This window comes from Chelonia mydas, chromosome 5, assembly GCF_015237465.2.
Source record: "Chelonia mydas isolate rCheMyd1 chromosome 5, rCheMyd1.pri.v2, whole genome shotgun sequence".
Lineage (NCBI taxonomy): Eukaryota > Metazoa > Chordata > Testudines > Cheloniidae > Chelonia > Chelonia mydas.
Genome location: NC_051245.2, coordinates 106,522,401 through 106,541,780, shown reverse-complemented (window position 1 = coordinate 106,541,780; position 19,380 = coordinate 106,522,401). Strand labels below are relative to the sequence as shown.

Here is a 19,380-nt window from a genome sequence, read left to right as displayed (position 1 = left end):
TGCAGTACAAGTCTGCAGTTGCCACACAGGGCAAGTCCACTGCTGAAATAGTGGACTCTATCTCCCCAGAGTCTATCCCTCCACCCGTAGGGTCCCCTCAATCTTCCTTACCCCTCCAGCCCCCCATAGTCCATCCTTGGGGCCCCTCAGCCTCCCTCTCCTTCAGCACCCCGCCAGCCCACCCCAACCTGCAGTCTCTTGAAGGGAGTACAAGACTATTTGCTGAACAGTATCGAATGCTGCAGGATGAGAATGGACATACTTACCTTGCAGTGGTACCATACCATATCAAAGCAATGAGTGATGTCTGAATGCTGTGCCCTGTACTGAAGCCTGATCGGAAGGGGTCTAGGTTGTTGGCTGAAGAGAGGTGACATAGAAGACTAATTTTAGCTAGTTTTTCATCTAATTTTCTTGACAGATTTTTGAGTGGCTTGAAAATTAAAAACAAAACCAGTTATTTTGTTGTCAAAATTGTTTTAGTGATTGACAAATACTGCATTTGAATGTGAACAAAAATACTGTGTCTGCAATAAATAATTTGAGGCTTCCTTTGTTCCTTTTCTTTCTTTTTTAATAGAGGAAATGCATGCAGAAATCTGTTATGCTGAATGTTTGCTACAGAAAGCAGCACTCACATTTGTACAGGTAATGTCTGTTCTTCACTTCAGATCTCTCTGTGAATGTGCAGGTTAGCAGAAAGATGCTAGTAATCATCCAACAAGAGCACTCCACTCACAAAAGATGTAATATTTTTGCGGGTAAAGAAAGGCTACAGTGAATAACTGTTTGTTTATTTAATAGGAAATAAATGAAAATTCAACATGCTATCCTACCCTACAATTTGTTTTCCATTTAGATACATAGATATATTTTAAATAATATATCTGCTCACCTCATATCCCTTTGTCCTGTGGTCTAAGACATGTTGTTATATCAGTTCATGACACTGATGGACCGTCGTTAAGTATACTGGTCACTGGACACTGGTCACTACTCATGAGTATCAGGAGGGTGGAATGTTCTTGTGATTCACCTATCAACAGTGCATTGCCGCACATAGATGAAGCAGATGGGAACTTCCTTTCTGACTAGCAGTATTTCAGTTGATGCTGATCACGTAGCAGCATTTCCTTTTTTGTTCTCTGGTTCATATACAGCTGAAACAGTGCTAGCTACCTTATAGGAATGCATTACAATCATAAGCTATTTGTGTTCATGTTGGGTTTATTATGAGGTGTATATCCTGAAGCCAAGTGTCTTCACCAACTGCAATTTGCATCAGTAGTCTACTAATGCTCACCCTGAAGTGGTTTATTACTGTTAGAAAATGGCTCATAAGTCTTTTGTAAAAAACACTTTTAGGTTCTATCTTTCCATAATGAAAAGCAATTCCTAGTAAAATGATGAGAAAATAATAAGGGAGAGGTTGTAAATACCTTCTTTTTACTATTTTGAATATCTTTGGTTGTGGGTAGGTGCATCTCTCTCTCTCTTTTTTTTTTTTTTAAACGTCATCGGGTTCCATTTGGACCCCTAGCCCTTCTCCAAAAGCTCAGCAGCTATTTCAGAAGCAATTTTTTCACCCAAAAGCCAACATTAATTAGCTTTGTTTAATATAAATTAGTTTGTACTAATATAGTTTTTGCACTAGAAAATGAGTTAAGTTGGCTGAAAGGGCCACACATTTAAGGGGAGGGAGCGATTTAAAATTCTCACACCCATTTTCTCCTTTAGCCTATTTGCCCCATTTCCCCCAACTCCAATGGGATTACTGTTAGCAGGCTCAAGGTCTTAAAATAAATATTAATTAAGGAGAAAAAGATAAAACTAAACCAAAACACCCAGCAACCCATCAGTGGATTTAACTGAAGAGTGAATCTTAAAAAAGCTAAATGAGTTTGGATGTTATGCCTTTATAGAATGAAATTTTTCTGTGGGAAAATTCAAAATAAAGAGTAGGTACAGTTACATTTCTACAGAAAGTAACATATACTGTTTTGGGAAATATCTATTGTTTGCTGTCCTACAGCAACTCAAGGCAAGTTGGAGTTGCTACTGATCAGCCCGTGGAATTCATCTGGTTAGGGGACGCTTTGGGATCTCCTCTGTATTGTTCTCTGCTCATGTGTACATATTTTAAAGCGCACCCTTTAGAAACTCTTTCTAAAAAGTTCCTGTAGCACCATCTGGTGGAGAATTTCTTATTTCAGTCAATATGTTGCTGAAGTGCTTTCTTCTCTCTTAGCCCTATTTTTTGTTGATTTTCACTTCTTTTTAACTTGTTTTTTATTTAAAGCATGTCATTTAAAATACACAGAAAAATGTCTCCTGGACAATTCAGCATATACTGTATAATCATTTGTAAGACTAAAGTTGATTACTGAAAAATGTTTTTTTGTTTTTTAAATTTTATATATTTATTATTTATTTTTATATATTTATTATTCTATTTATTAGTTGTCTAAAGAAAGATTTAGTTAAAAGGAAACAATTTCTTAGAAATATGTTGTGCACAACTTCATAATGGAAAACAAATTGCACATTTTTGCACACAAAAATTGTTTTTTTCCAGGATGAAAATATGATCAACTTTATCAAAGGTGGCCTCAAAATTAGGACAAGTTATCAAATATACAAGTAAGTTGTTACAATACGTGTGGTCACATTTAGCCCTGGGGTAAGCAGGTGCAATTTCATTAGTGCCATATTCTTTTTTAAAAATTACATTGGTCTAATTTTTGTTGTCATCACCTCTAACTTGTATTTTCTTTTTCTTCTCTGAATTAAGAGAATGTCATCAGGTGCTACAGATGACTCAGGGCAATAAAAAAAAAAATGAAACCTACCATCAGTTTGAAGGAGGAGTAAAACTTGGAATAGGAGCATTCAATTTGGTATGTTTTTAGAATTTGAAACTGTAAAAAGACCATTAGGTAGAATCTAATTTACTGGAGTTTATGTGGACATAATGTTCTATATTAGGTTACTTACTTTGCAGAAATGAAAGTTTAGTCTAAAGTGCCATCACTTTATAAATGAGACAGTCTTGTAGTGCAGAGTGGGTGGATTTTGCAGGCTCATGTGGTGATCTTGTAGAACCTTTATTCAAAGTGGCAGTAGTAGGTGGTGACTTCTTCTTGCATGCCTGCTATTTTTTACAACTTCCTAACCTATTTTAAAAAAAACATATTGAACATAGAAACTCCTGCTGCCTTGTGTTTGCATTGTGTGCTGAAGCTACTATTAAAGAAAAAATACTATTTCTGACAATATATAAAAGCAATATACTGCAGCCATCACTAGATAAGCTAATATGGACATCTGTATTTTAATATTTTTCTTGTTGTATCCTGTCCTTAGATGCCCTCCTTTTGCAGCAGTGACATATTAGGGAATTTCTATGGCCTGAGTTAAGCAGTGATCACAATGGTCCCTTCTGGCCTTACAATCTATAAGTCTAGGTGTCTGCACTAGTAATTTATTTCAAATGTTCGATCATTGCATTACCACTCATGGTAATAACAGTGAGAGTACTAGTGTAGACTAGTTGCTCTCATGTTAACCACTATGTCATTTAATGCTATTTAAAGCAGGACTAGACAATATAGTCCCAAAATACCAGAAACCAGTGGCAGCCTGATTATACTAGCATTCCTTGTTGCTACCATCAGTGGAGGTTCCCCAGTAGGAAATTTGAAGGGGAAAAAAAGGTCTCATCTAGACAAACAGACCAAGTATAAACTAAACTGAACTGATCCTCTCCAGCACTGGTCTTCAACCAGACCTTCCTTTTGATATGTTTATTAAAAAGTTGTTTGCTAACCTTAAAAGTTTTCCATTGTGTTCCATGTGGGGCAAAGATGGACAACTAGTTCCATCCTTACAAAATAGGCACAAAGAGAACTTTCCAAGGTGACAGTGTTAAATTATCTGATTGGAAATGCTAAAAATGTTTTTTAAAGGTGGAATGAAAAAAAAGACTATTTAGATGCTGGTGCTACCACAATAGAAAGAATAATATAGGCACTATAGTCAATATTAAAATATTTCACCCTCACCCAAAATAACCCACAATTTATTGACATTGCTAATCAGCCTGAAATAAGAAGTCATCATCTTGAGAAAGCACGGTGTGGTGTGGTCTTGTGGCTTCCATGATGCAAGACCAAGTGGGATCTGAAATGGTGTCACAGATGTAAAGTGGTTGTACAATGCCTGATCATGCATGTATACTTCAAGATTTTTTTAAAAGTGTATTTATATTTGTATTTTGATATTTTTCACGCTATTGAAATGGTTGTAGATTTATCGCAGTTTTTAGAATTTGTTTTCTTTTGAATATTGCACATAAGGTTTGTATATTTGATTAAACTCTCATTTTTTTCTCTTTGTTTGATATTGCAGATGTTGTCCCTTTTACCAGGAAGGATTCTCCGACTTCTGGAATTTATTGGGTTTTCTGGCAATAGGGTATTAAATTTGATTTTAAAATGTTAGTGCTTTCTCTGGTGGAGTGTGGAGGGATTTAATTTTAAATGTGTAAAGTGAAAGGTACGGTACATTTAAGTCAGCATTTTTACGTTTGGTCTTTTAAATGCCCATCAAAAATATTAATGATGGGTAAAAATTGTTCCTTTAGGTACACACTGAGCAAATGATGGTGCATAAATTCCACCACTCCAGGGCTAGCCCTGGGAGATGGTGCCTTTGAGGCACAGTTTCCTTCCTACTTCCCCATTGCCCTCAAGGAGAGGGTAGTAATTTTCTGCTGGCCTAAACTAGCAGCAAATTCCTACATCTTCCCCACCAGCCATTAGAAGTATAGCCCAGGCCCTGTCTATTTCCCACCCCTCTTGCTCTGGGAGGAAGGATTTGTGAGTGCACAGCTCTACCTTAGTCATGTGTGCCCAATCCCAAGAGTATGGGGCCTACTCAGAGGCATAAGGAAGGTTCTTACTCCTTTCCCCCCATGTGGGAGAGTACTCCAAGTCATCATCTAGCCCTTTATGTACATATCCTCTCCTCATGTACATTCCTTTTAAAACTCCCTTCTGCCTTGCTACCTACAAGAAATGGGTTAAATAAACAATATAAAAAATATCAGGTAGCTAAATTTTGAAATGTGCATGGGACACAACTGAGTCACTGTAGGATCGTATTACTGTTACCTTTCCCACAGCTATTGCTTGTGATATGTAAAATGAGAATGTAAGCTATTCATGACTGGGTAACTGGTTTTTACAACAACAGATAAAAAGACAAAGTACACCCTAGGGTCCTATCAGAATAATAATAATAATAATAATAATAATAAATTAATTAATAATCCAGAAGGAATCAAAGCTGAACCCTTTTGAGATATTATCATCACAACTTGTTAAGCTACAGAACAAATTTAGGCACTGTACCAAGCATCTAAACATTAGAACTCCTTTTAAACGAACACCAGTTCAAAAAGCAAAATTGTTAAAGTCAAATTTGTGCACACGGATGCTGGATTTCATATTCTGAGAGCCCTTTATTGTATGGAGAAGCCCTGAGCTAGCCTGACTGCTCCTAAAGAGAGTTGAGCAGGCATGGAATGGGCAGGGAGCAGCTGCTCAGACTCTTTACAGTCACAAGCCATGGAAACTGCGGGTGGGGCAGAGACTTTATATAAATGAGCTCCCTACCTCCCTGACATGGTCTCCATAGATTATAATACTTCTCTTCAGCATTCACAGGACATTGGGAGTTGCTGCAAATGGGGCATAGAAGTGGGGGGGGGGGTGTAATCTATTGGGGTAGCAGTTCAGTGAGGGCCTCCCAAAATATTATCTGATGATGGAAGAGGGTTGAATATTTCAGGGGTCTGTGGAGGAGCTGCTGCAAAAGGGTGGATAGGAGGAGGGTCTCTGCCAAAGTGTGTCAGTGAGAAAGGTGAACATGAGTGGAACGTTTCTGCCTAGGGATAAAGGTGAAAGGGGGGAGTATTTCATTGTGTGTGGGATTCCTATCTGAATGCATATGGGCTACAGGTGTGAATGGGAATGTTGGGGGAGGTCCCCAGCCAGTGGATGGGGCCGAGAAAGGAAAAGGACACCAAGGGCTTGATCCTGCAAGGTGCTGAGTGCTCTGTTCCCATTCTACTAGTGGATTTAAGCACATTCTTAATTTTAAGAAGGGGACTAGTCCCATTGATTTATCCCATTGTTCCTCCCATTGGGAGAGTGGGTCATTCAGGATTTGGGCCAGGTAATAAATTAAGAGATCAGTATACCTAAAAGGAAAAATGAAATGATTGAAATTTCTGTTAAAATTTGATGTCTTAAAATTATATCATTTTTATTAAATTATCACCTTTAATCTATTTGATAGCTAAATCTCTACATATTTGTGATTTCTATAGAACTTGGGCCTCCATCAGCTGCGGGAAGGTGCCTCTGGTACCAGTTTGAGGGCCATACTATGTACTTTTACCCTGCTGGTATATCATACTTACGTCTCTTTAATCCTTGGTAAGAACTGGAATATAGTTCCTGGATTATGTGACATTGTAAACATATTGTGAAATATGAAATGTGAAATAGTTGTGTAAATGTGTAAATTTTTATTGACTCACTGTTTAGAAAAAAACTGGAATAATGGGATTATTAAATTTATATTAGGACATTACAGAGTTTAATGCTGAAAATATTGAAAAATAAGTAGGGGAACAAATGTGTACTACTGTATTAAACATTTATTTATCTGCTTGCCTCTTCCTCTGTGTGTGTGTGTGTATGAACACACACACATGTATACATATTTGTGTATATGTGTATACTTTTGTCTGTTTATAGGCCTCCCTAGATCTGAAGGGAAAAGACTGGAGGGATGGAGAGAAAGAAACACAAAGATGATTACCTTTTATTTGTATTCGCTCCCCCTGCCCCCCATGAAGTATATCTTCAAGCTCATACCTGTCAAATACACACATTTCACAAAGATTGCTGGGGCATACAAGCCAGATGCTGAACCAAAAGGCAGAGCCTGATGAGACCATAGACCGGGAATTTGGGATGGTACTCTAGCTAGAAGGTCAGGAATGTATGTGGTATGAAGCCCTTAGAACTTCAGGCTCCTATAAAATTGGTCAGGTCACTTAGGTTTAAAGTCACAATTAGGTTTACCTGTGTTCCCGATGTATATTTGCATCTTTGAACTTGTGAATATTCCTCCCATTTTTCTAGACTTGTCAGGAAATTTAGAAATTTGTCATTTCGCCCCAGTACCATCTGCTGTTGATTACTGAGATGAAAATTAGGAAGTGAGGGGAATGAAGAAGTTTTTCCTAACTTTCTGACAAGATTAAACTAGGATTGTTGTTTGTATTAAAAAAAAAAAAAAAAAAAGCCCTAATGAAGAAATTCATTTTAAGACTGTTTGTTTGTTTATTCTGCTCCATTTGTACTAGGGACATTTATTACCCTAAAGGTGATTAATGGTTCGAGGATGTGATTTTGTTTTTTAGTGAAACTCAATATAATAAAATAATAATTTCCCCTTTTATATAGCCAAAGACTGTTCACTAATCTTCTAGTCAAACTGTAATGTAATTTGGAGATTAATCTGTAAAAATCTGCTTTGTTCTGGTGAGACTGAGTTTCTTTTGTGATGATTGTAGGTATAGGGGAAGCCAACCTTCAGGAAGCAGAGATTCTTCTTGAACCCTACCTCCAGAAGTTTCCAAATGTGCGTAATCTTGATATATTTTACAAAAACAAGTAATAAATACTCCCATAATTAAAGTAGGGATTATTTATTTGTTTTTTCTTTTCCTCTCAAGGGTTCCATCATTTTGTTTTATGATGCCAGAATAGATATACTGAAAGGAAATTTTGAAAAGGTAATTAATTGTTATTCATTTATTATTAATTTTTTATTATCGTAGTTCTAGATTTGTGTACTGTGTAAGACTTTGGGATAAATTCAGTGCTTGCCTTTCTCAGTCGTCCCATTGATTTTAATTGGATAGATCTCTCTGGTTTTCTCTCCATTTGGGTTTGGGAAACGATGGTATAATAGAGTTTATTCCAGCCCTTGAGGTGGAACAGTTTCACAGTCTGGGTGACAGGTTTCAGAGTAGCAGCCATGTTAGTCTGTATCCGTAAAAAGAAAAGGAGTACTTGTGGCACCTTAGGGACTAACAAATCTATTAGCGCATAAGCTTTCGTGAGCTACAGCTCACTTCATCGGATGCATACAGTGGAAAATATAGTGGGGAGATTTTATATACACAGAGAACATGAAACAATGGATGTTACCATACAGACTGTAACAAGAGTGATCAGGAAAGGTGAGCTATTACCAGCAGAGGTGTGGGAGGGGGGAACCTTTTGTAGTGATAATCAAGGTGGGCCATTTCCAGCACTTTACAAGAACAGTAGGAGGGGAAATAAACAAGGGGAAATAGTTTTACTTTGTGTAATGACACATCCACTCCCAGACTTTATTCAAGCCTAAGTTAATTGTATCCAGTTTGCAAATTAATTCCAATTCAGCAGTCTCTCGTTGGAGTCTGTTTTTGAAGTTTTTTTGTTGAAGAATTGCCACTTTTAGGTCTGTATTCTTTTTACAGTCTGGGTGATGAATGAATTTGCCTTGCCTTTATGACTTCTCTAGTATCTAGCCCATTTATTTGCCCAAGATGTTGGGGAGAGGATTTGGCTCATTAGTTAGCTAAGTAGCTATAGTTCTCATGTTGTACTGTAATTAGTAAAATTATCATTTCCCTCTGTCATTATTCTATTTTACTGAAATGAACTGTAGGCACAGTCAAAATTTCAAGAATGCGTTGCTGCTCAGCAAGAGTGGAAACAGATTCATCACCTCTGTTATTGGGAACTGATGTGGTGCTACTCATTCCAGCAGAAATGGCTTCAAGCATATCGGTATGCAGACCTGCTCTGCAAAGAGAGCAGGTGGTCTAAGGTAAATGGGCAGGTGGACATTATGATGACATGGCAGTAGTCACTCCATAGTTAAGGGTGCATTTCAGTTTCCATAATGAGCCCAATTTAAATCCATAAACAAAAGAACATTGGCTTTAAAAATGTTAGGTTCAGTGTGTGGCAGAGGTAGACTTTTGCTCTCAAATTTGAAGTAAACTAGTAAACAACGAGTTTGTGAATTTCAACACCATATAAATTGAGATGTTCACCAGAGACCAAAAAAAGAGAGAGGGAAAAACAAAGTTCACTGGATTAATTTAATCAAGATCTAATGAACAAGAACAAAAGTTAGTTGATTAAACTCCTATTTTAAAAGTTACTAAAAAGTTAATCAAATAGTACTATCCAAACAGCTAGTCAGTGTCAATGAGCTTAAAATAAGAAGCTCCAGCACAAAAAAAGGAAAAAAAAAGTCTCTTACCCTTTTCCTTGCAGATAGACACCTCAAAATGAAAACCAAAAATGAAGCCAACATTCAGAAAATAGTTGAACATACGTCTTTTATTTTTGTCAAAACTGAATACTATCTTCTGCTTGGGGTGTCTGTCTTGCTTTTGCCAAGAAAAATGAAGAGAATACTATATCCAGTTGATACTTAAGTGAAGCTTACAAGTTTCATCCTTTGAAAGTGAATAGGAGACTTATGAATTTCCACAAGTTTCATTGCAAATTCTACTTACTGCTCTTTCCAATGAAGTTCCTTAGACAGACAACCTGCTAGGATATGGGTTCATGGGGGTATGTTGAGAGATGGGCCTAACAAAATCCTTGAATCAAAACACCCCCAAACTATGGAATAGGCTGGTCTGTCATCTGTGGAGTGAGGCTGTTTTCTTTAATTTATGAGTTTACATAATAAATTAATCTACATGTTTGGAAGAAAAAACTCTCTAAAATATTTTATTTTAATTTGTCAATATTAATCATTGATGAATTTGTTGAAATGGAATTTGGTATAAGTCAAAAGAAAAAGGAAACCTGCGGCGTGGGGTGTGGGGGTGTGTGTTACAATTGTTCTCTTGCCTCACTGCTGAAGGAAGGATGCCACGCTTGATAAACCAATGCTCTGATCTAATATTGCAAATCATTTCCTAATATAATGTTGGGGTGGGATTTGTTTGTTTTGGGTAGGCAATATATGTATTCCAGAAAGCTGCAATTTTGTGTATGCTTCCAGATGAGGATGTGAAAACAACTGGAGAAGATATTGTATCTTTGTTCAGGTAAACTTTTATATTCTTACTAAAACGGGTAGAGCAGCTGGACATATATAGCAACACTGAGTGCCATAGTGCGGTCCCACGTGGATGCTCATTGTTAAGGTGTGGAAGGCCTAGAGAACCAGTGACAAAAGGCTGAAGCTCTGGGCTAATATAGTATGATGGGCTTAATCAGGATTCATTTATTTGGGAAATCAGTTTAACTGGAACACCTTTTGAGGAACTGATTTTTCTCAATCATAGTGAATACGAATGACAGCTGTTTAATTGGGATAATATTAGCAAACATTTAGCCAGCATCTGTTGGTTAAGTGATGTTAAACTTGGTGTAAAGGTTTAAGCTTAAACTTTTAATACAAAAGTTAGCAAATCTAGTGAAAAGAAGTAAAGATCAACTAAAGATTAAATGAAGTGATTATCACTCGTGTTCTTGCATTTTTATTTACATATATTTTATTTTGTTTAATTTATATGTTTTACGACTTTTTTTGGATGTTGCTTTCTAGGTGAGACACTTTTACCATAGTAATCCTGATCATTGGCTGGGAACCACTTGTCAAAGACACGGGAATAGAAACTACTTCATGTGTTGAATTGGAGTGTTTCTATTTTATAAATAGAGAAACATGTTATAATTATTACTTTGTTTATTATCTATTTTTCCCCATACAGACAAGTGGATGGTCTAAGACAAAGAATTGCAGGAAAATCTATCCCAACAGAAAAGTTAGCAGTGAGGAAAGCTCGACGCTATACTGGTGCTCAGCCGGTGAAGCTCATACTACCTGCCCTGGTATTGAAAGCTGCCTTCTTTCAGTTCGGTTTAAATAACAGAATAAGTACTTATATCAAATAGGAAAAAGAACAAACTTTCAGGGGAAGTGTTGTTTTTCAGTGTTAAAAAAATTCTGGTTACCTTTTCTCTTGAGAACCTTTAGCACCATCATCATATGGAGAAAGGATTTCACATTTGGCTGTTGGGGTGGCCATTGCCATCCATGTGAAAATCCACCAAAAACTGGCCAAATTATAAACCTTTGAAAAATCTCAGTTCAAATATGCTCAGTAGTGACTTCTTAGAATTCAGCATCTAAAATCTCTGAAGATTCCACCCTAACTGGGCACACTCTAGCCCCTCACAGCTTCCATGTCTGACTGGACTGTTCCATGTTCCATCCCCACATAACTGCTCCAGGCTGGTCACTGGAACTGAGAGCACAGACAGTCGCTCTCAGCGACCCTCTGCGAGCACCCACTCACTGTGGATGAGGAAGCTGACTGATTCAAATACAGAGGGAACAAGGGCCAAATTGAGGGGAAATCTGCATGGTGAATCTAAGGGTTCTGACACTGCTGATGAATCATCTGGGTGTTCATATGATCCCAAATGATGGAATTTCTGGGTTTTTAGTTTGCCTTTAAAAAAAAAAATCTAGGGAACGACACACACAAACTGTGTTAACATTGTTAAGGTTGCAACGTCAAGCGCTCATAACTTAGGAACTGCCAGAATTAAGGTTGCCTGTGCAACCTTGATTTGCCTCTCTTGTGTTTATGCGTTATGATAAAGTCTTTAATTACATGATCATATACTATTTTTTCCATATTTACGATGTGTCCAGGCAACCTTAATTCTGGCACTTATTAACTTTACAATTATATATATAGTGTGGGCATGTGTGCTGAAAAAGACATCATTAGCAGCCATCCAAATTATACTGTTGGTTAAATGTAGATATTGATCCAAGGGATTGTTCTTGTTTCTTTTGTCAGGAAATGATGTATGTCTGGAATGGATTTGCAATTGTAGGCAAAAGGGCTGACCTCACAGAAAGTTTACTGATAACAATTGAGAAAGAAGAAACTGCTTTACAGAATCAAACTAGTAAGTAGTCATTTAGGGTAAGAAAGTAAAAAGCTATTCAGAAACCTTGTCAGTTAAGTTTTTTGTACCATGTTCATGTGTCTTGCAAGGAAAGAACTGGCTCTGGATATAAACTCCCCGGCTGATCTCATGGAATGTAATATTTGCTGTAATTATGGTTCGCTGTAGTATCTTTACTTACTGGTACTTCTAAAATGTCTTTCAAAATCAGGTTGGCTCCAAAAGGAGAGCGTGGAAAACCGAGGAACTTGGGTATATTTTGACAAGATGATGTTGGGTCTCAGAGAGAGAATTCTATCTCTGAGTAGTGATCTCTAGAAAAGGAACCAAATTGATCTTCCTGGAAAAGTCTGAAAATATTTAACTCATATTCAAGACATTCTTCCATAGTGTAACTGCATTGTGGAGGACACTGATGGATGATGAGTGGAACTTGACTAATAGTAAATGACATGGCAGTATCAATGGAGTCACCTGCCACACCCACAAGAAAGCTAAAAATAGTAGTATTGCAATGAGTACTAAAAGACAATAAAATTTAGCTATTGACTGTAGAGAGAGTTTGTGGCTCTTGGAAGTGTGAATATTCAAAATAAATACTTTCAGACTCAAACAGCTGGTTCATAAACTAATAATAATTATATAAGATGAAAAGAAAGGCATATAAAAATAACACATGCACTTCAAAAGTTAATGGCTGTATTCACTTTCCCTGACTCATGTTTTCTCCGATGGACACTTTTGCCTGTTAGTCAAGCAACACAGCTTCACCCATTGTTGTTTTGCCTCAGCAGTACACCTTTCTACTGAGTTCTAGTATTAAAATGAATTATATGGAGAATATAAGTACCCCACATCAGTTTTCTCATGAACCTTAGCTACTCAAACAAATAAAAACTTTGTTTATTTCTTCATTAATGTTCTATTTTAAAAAATCCTTGTTTAATACCAAGATTTTAACCACACTTTTCCCAGTCATTTATAATAGAAATCCACCATCCACCCCCAGATAAAAATGTCTGTGATTAAGTAATATATCATTAGTTAATGTGTGCACAGTGTTTTGAAAATATAAAGCACTATAGATGTGCTAACTAATAATATTATTAGACATAGGGTCACAAAGTTTGTACCTGAACCGTAAAACCCTCAGAGTTCAGGGGTGTTCAGGATCCTCAGTTATCGTATAAGCCCATTCTAATTGCTGCTAGTAATAAAATCCCCTACATTTAAAAAAAATAATGCCAAAATACCTCCACCTTAAGGTATAAAATTTCAGCCAGGCCAAGGCTTCAGTAAAGCAGCCAAAAGCATTGAAGCCCCAACCTGGAGAAGCTAACCTGTAGAACTATAAACAGTCCTTTGAACTCTGGGCTACAGGTAAGAGCCAGGGAGAGATGGCAAAACAGTCTGAAAGCAGGAAATGGAAGGAATGTAATATCCTGGGTAGTAAAGAAAACCAAAGAGGTAAGTGGACAGCATGTGAACCCAAATTCTAATTATGATCTAAATAATGGTATCAATAATTATACCACCTCTTCCTATGAGATTTTAATCCCTAATGAATAGAGAAAAGACACCCAAACAAAAATCCATCTACAACAGGTCAGAAATCAATATTAAAGGCAAGTCCACTATCCCATCTCTAAATACTTCTCTTTCAGACAAAGCAAACCCAAACATGCCTCCCTCTCACTGAGTTTAACCAAAGTAAAGCATTGACTTTCTGCCTGAGAGTTGATTTTTTTTCTAGTTTCCGTCCCTAAATATCGTACTGTATTTTCAACAAAATAACTCTAATGCAGTGGAGGAAGTACCCCTCACCATGGTTGCAAATCTGAAGGTTGAAGGCAATATGGGTGACAGTGATCATGAAATTATAGATTAAATGATTCTAAGGAAAGGAAGAAGTGAGAGTAACAGAAAAGGGCAATAGACTTCAAAAAGCAGACTTTAACAAACTCAGAGAAGTGTTACATAAGTCCCATGGGAAGAAAATGTAAGGGATAAAGGAGTTCAGAACAGCTGGCAGTTTCTAGAGGAGACCATATTAAATGTACAAGTGCAGACTCTCCTAATGTGAAGGAAAAATAGGAAGAATATGGTTCCAACAGGAGCTCTTTAACGATGTGAAAATCAAAAAGGAATCCCACAAAAAGTGGAAACATGAACAAATTGCTAAAGAAGAGTACAAATGAATAGCACAAATATGTACGGACAAAATCAGAAAGACGAAGTCACAAAATGAGTTATACCTAGCAATATACCTAGCAAGGGACATAAAATGCAATAAGAAGAGGCTATTTAAATACATTAAGAGCAAGAGAAAGACACGGGAAAATGTACGTCTTCTAGTGGGGAAGGAGAGATAATAACTAATGATCTGTAAGGCTGAGGTGCTTAATGCCTATTTTGCTTGAGTCTTTTCTAAAAGGGTTAATGGTTACCAGATATTTAACACAATTAATATTAACAGCAAGGGGAAGGAATGCAAGCCAAAATAGGGAAAGAAGAGGATAAAGAATATTTAGATAAGTTAGATGTATTCAAATAGGTAGGGCCTGATGAAATTCATCTTATGGTACGTAAGGAACTAGCTGAAGCAATCTCAGCACCATTAGCAATTATCTTTGAGAACTCATGGAGAACAGGTGAGGTCCCAGAGGACTAGAGAAGGGCAAACTTAGTACCTATCTTTAAAAAGGGGAACAAGAGGACCTGGAGAATTATAGAACAGTCAGTCTAACTTTGATACCTGGAAAGATACTGGAACAAATTATTAAACTTTAAATGTGTAAGCACCTAGAGAATAATAGGGCTATAAAGAATAGCTAGCATGCATTCCTCAAGAGCAAATCATGCCCAACCCAACCTAATTTCTTCTTTGATAGGGTTAAAGATATGGGGGAAGCAGTAGACATGATATATCTTCATTTTAGTAGGCCTTTTCATGCAGTCCCACATGACATTCTCATAAGCAAATTAGGAAAATGTGGTCTAGATGAAATTACTGTAAGGTGGGTGCAAAACTTGTTGAAAGGCTCTACTGAAAGAATGGTTATCAATGGTTTGCTGTCAAACTGGGAGGATGTATGTAGTGGGGTCCCACAAGGGTCAGTCCTGTGTCCAGTTGTATTCTATATTTTCATCAGTGACTTGGATAATGGAGTGGAGTGTATGCTTATAAAAATTTGCAGATGACACCAAGGTGGGACTGGTTGAAAGCACTTTGGAGGACAGTATTAGAATTCAAAATGACCTTGACAAATTGGGAAGCTGGTCTGAAATCAACAAGATGAAAGTCAATAAAGACAAATTCAAAGTATTACACTTAGGAAGGAAAAATGAAATGCACAACTACAAAATATGGAATAACTGGCTAAGTGGTAGTACTGCTGAAAAGGATCTTGGCAGTTTAGTGGATCACAATCTGAATGAGTCAACAGTGTGATGCAATTGCAAAAAAAAAGCCTAATGTCATTCTAGGGTGCATTTACTGGAGTGTAGTGTGTAAGACACAGGAGGTAATTGTTCTGCTCTACTTGGCACTGTTGAGGCCTCAGCTGGAGTACTGTATCCTATTCTGGGCACTATACTGTAAGAAAGATGTATATAAATTGGAGAGAGGCCAGAGGAGAGCAATAAAAATAATAAAAGGTTTAGAAAACCTGATCTATGGGGAAAGGTTAAAAAAATTGGGCATGTTTAGTCTGGAGAAAAGAAGATAAAGGGGGGACCTAATAACAATCTTCAAATAAGTTAGGGGCTGATTTAAAGAGGACTGTGATCTACTGTTTTCCATGTCCACTGACAGTAGGACAAGAAGTAATGGGCTTAAACTGCAGCAAGGGAAATTTAGGTTATTTATTAGGAAAGTCTTTCTAACTATAAGCATAGTTAAGCACTGAAATAGGCTTCCATGGGAGGTTCCAGGTTTAAGAAAAGGTTGGACAGACATCTGTCAGGGATGGTCTACGATAGAGAGACAAGGTGCAGGACGAAATATCTTTTATTGGACCAACTTCTGCTGATGAGAGAGACAAGTTTTCAGGCTTACAAAGCTCTTCTTCTGGTCTGGGAAACGTACTCGGAGAATCACAGCTAAATGCAAGGTGGACCAGATCGTAGCACATATTTCAAGGGATCATTCAAGATGAAGTGGCTGTTAACACCCCTCCAGTCACAGCGGAGAAAGGCAGCTGGGGTTGTTGTTAGTGAGTTATAGATTGTTGTAATAACTCATAAATCCAGTGTCTTTCTGCAGTCCATGATTTTTAGTGTCTAATAAAGTTATGAATTTAAGTCACAGGCTTGTCTTTTGAAAGTGTTGTACAGGTTTCCTTTGAGGATGAGGACTGATATAGAGTTATTGCTTTGTGAAAAGTGTTCACCCACAGGTGATGAGCCTGTGAGCTTAAATTAATAACTTTGCTAGACATTAAAAATTATGGACTGAACAGAGACACTGGATTTATGGTTTATGACTGGAGGGGTGTTAACGGGCCACTTCACCTTGAAGCGTCCCTTGAAATACATGTTAACTTCTGCTAAACGATCTGTTCCATCTTGTATTTTGGTATGGCACTCTGGGTACAATTCCCAGACCTGAAGAAGAGCTCTGTGTAAGCTCAAACACTTCTCTCCCTCAGAAGTTCGTCCAATAAAAGATATTACCTCACCCACCTTGTCTCTTTAATATCTGGGACTAAGGCAACTACAACAACACTGCATGCAGCAAGGAGTGGTCTAGGCTTACTTGGTCCTGCCTCAGCACAAGGCCTGGACAGGATGACTTCTCAAGGTCCCTTTCAGCTCTACTTTTCTATGATCCTGTGCTCTGTTTTTTTCTTTTACTGACATAAAACCCTAAAATTTGGAATTCTACCATAAACCTTTCGGATTTAGCATGGCAAATATGAAACTATAATTTTATTTTTTTGCTTCTCCAAAGTCTTTCAGAGTTATGACTCAAGAGTCTCCAGTTATGACTTGCCCACATTTGAAATGTAGACTGTATGTTAGTGTATAAAGGGACCTTGTCACCTAGAAATGGACAATTAAAGATTTAAAAGAAATTTCAAGTCTTACACCTGCCCTTGAGTCCTCCTGCCAATTTCTGTGGTTTTTCAATTGCATCTTACTATTTTAAAATGTCTTTCTCTCCCTGAGCTGAGGTGTTCCTTCTCCGTGTTGGGCCTTCTCTCCAGGTAAACTGCCTCCTGTATTGCTTACTTTATAACATCATGCCTCAGTCTCTTCTCTTTCTCCTGGAAGCACTTAGCATGACACCCTTTACCCATTGTCTTGGCTCAGCCTAGGATGTTATCTATGAAGTAAGAGTTGTGTAGGTGAAAGGCAAGGGTTGGCATCCAGCTCTCAGTAGGGCTCTGACCAGTGAAGGATAGGGTGAAGGACAAGCAGGCAAATCACACAGGTAGCCTGGATTGTTTTATATGTATAGTCACCTGAATCATTCAGTGGGTAATAGAACCCTCTGCGTATTGTAGACAAATGCGATACATTCCATAAATCTGCTAGTGTGACATGAAAGTTCATAATTTGTAACCATTAGAAAATTAATATAGCTATTAAATATATATAATTTAAAGATTAAAAACATGCTTAGTAAGTTTCAACAATAAAATCTAGTAAATATAGTTTTTTGACTTGACTACACCCAGTCTGAATGTGGCCCACTGTTACGCCTTCATCCATTGTCAAAATTTTCATCTTCTACCAAATCAGTCTCGTATCACTCAGATCTTAAGTGATTTATTTACTGTTGCATGCCACTTTACAACCAAAATGCAAATACATTTAAGACAGACATTTGCAGATAAAATGATGTTAATATGATGAGTTCTTTTGTACAATCTTTTTGTTCACTATCCAGACCTGGACACTAAGCTATAAGACAAGATGTGTCCCTCATAATCAATTGAATTAGAGAACGTGTCTCTTGAAAAGAAAAGCATATGGTCTGTCAGAGTACTTTGTTTCATAACATATATAAAAGTTTTATTTGGGTATTTGTATGCAGTTCTGTTTGCACAACAAAACTTTACTAAAATTCATAGGAAGGAGCAGACAGAGAAAAAGAAAATATAATTTCTGAAGTTGTGAAATGGCTTGCAGAGACATTCAACCAATCCACCATCATTCCCGTGTATTCTTTCCCAAATGAAAATAATGTATTCATAATTTAAAAAAAAATCTGAAATATTTTGGGTGATGGTCTTGCAGCTTTATTATATACTCAGAATAGAATTCACATAGATACAGCCAGACTGCAAGAAGGTTCTGTCTACCATTTATTGCCATACTGTCGGTATTAACTTAATGTAATCTTCAAGTGATATTATAATGGTAGCACTTTGACTTACTAGTTTTTATCTCTGGGAGGAAATTTCAGGAACACAGCAGCTGAAATAAAGACAGTGAAGACTGAGAGGGGTCAGTATCTGCCCCCAGCAACTGCAAGAAATCAGTCCCTGTAGGAGACATTGACCTGATTTTGACATTTGATCACTGCTCAGTTTTACAAAGGAATGCAAAATAGCCATCTCACCTCACCATACCTACATGTACCTGCTAGTGAAAAACATCATTATATAAAGGAATCAAAACTAATATTTAAAAGCAGACAAAAAATCTTATAGACAGTGCAAAATATTTTATTTCAAGTTGCTTTTGTCTTCCATGTTTTCAGAACTGTTTGTATAGTTTTATTTGGCAGACCATTTTTAAAAAATTCATGTAACCTCAGAGAATTGGTAATTATTTGTAAACAAGATGATCTGAAAGGAGTGTGTTTTGTCTCCTGAATTATTGATGTATGTGCAGCCATCTGTTTGTCCATATGTGTGTTTTCTTTCCTTTTCTTCACTGCAGCCAACAAATATTATAAGCCAAGGCAACAAGAAAGGGGACTGCACTTGTTATTACTTTACTTATGAAACACTTCACAAAACTCCTTCATGTGATGTCTTTGGTCCTGTTGCACAGATGCTGCGTCTGCATAAATCTTCTTTGTTAAATTCACTCGCTCTTGGAGCTCTGCTAATGCAGCTCCTCCAGTGGTGGTAATGGTGGGAGCACTAATAATGGCTTCCAGCATTTTAACTATCATATCTTGTCACCCTGCTTAGAATTCTAGAGGAGCGGATAGTAAAAACAATGGCAGCCAATATACACAAACACTCCTGCTGTTGGCTCTGGTAGAGTTGCACCAATAGTTTGGAATGGTGGGAGATTTTAAGAAAAAACGTATCCACGTGGTGAATTACTGCGCAGCAAGCCA

General features: G+C 37.2%; 1 protein-coding gene across 5 annotated transcripts in view; it reads left to right on the top strand.

Annotated features, from left to right (window-relative positions):
* TTC39B (tetratricopeptide repeat domain 39B) overlaps window positions 1-19,380 on the top strand; it is a 187,324-nt gene that overhangs the window by 144,777 nt on the left and 23,167 nt on the right. For 4 of the 5 annotated variants that reach the window (XM_007061690.4, XM_037901991.2, XM_043546842.1 and 1 more), the window contains 11 exons: window positions 581-648; window positions 2,576-2,640; window positions 2,792-2,897; window positions 4,408-4,473; window positions 6,392-6,500; window positions 7,649-7,716; window positions 7,811-7,870; window positions 8,794-8,955; window positions 10,107-10,198; window positions 10,868-10,988; window positions 11,969-12,080. In XM_007061690.4, coding sequence (XP_007061752.2) covers window positions 581-648; window positions 2,576-2,640; window positions 2,792-2,897; window positions 4,408-4,473; window positions 6,392-6,500; window positions 7,649-7,716; window positions 7,811-7,870; window positions 8,794-8,955; window positions 10,107-10,198; window positions 10,868-10,988; window positions 11,969-12,080 — 1,029 coding nt within the window. Of the gene's footprint in view, window positions 1-580; window positions 649-2,575; window positions 2,641-2,791; window positions 2,898-4,407; window positions 4,474-6,391; window positions 6,501-7,648; window positions 7,717-7,810; window positions 7,871-8,793; window positions 8,956-10,106; window positions 10,199-10,867; window positions 10,989-11,968; window positions 12,081-12,291; window positions 12,587-19,380 lie in introns of those variants that run through there. The other variant, XM_043546843.1, reaches the window with a different exon arrangement.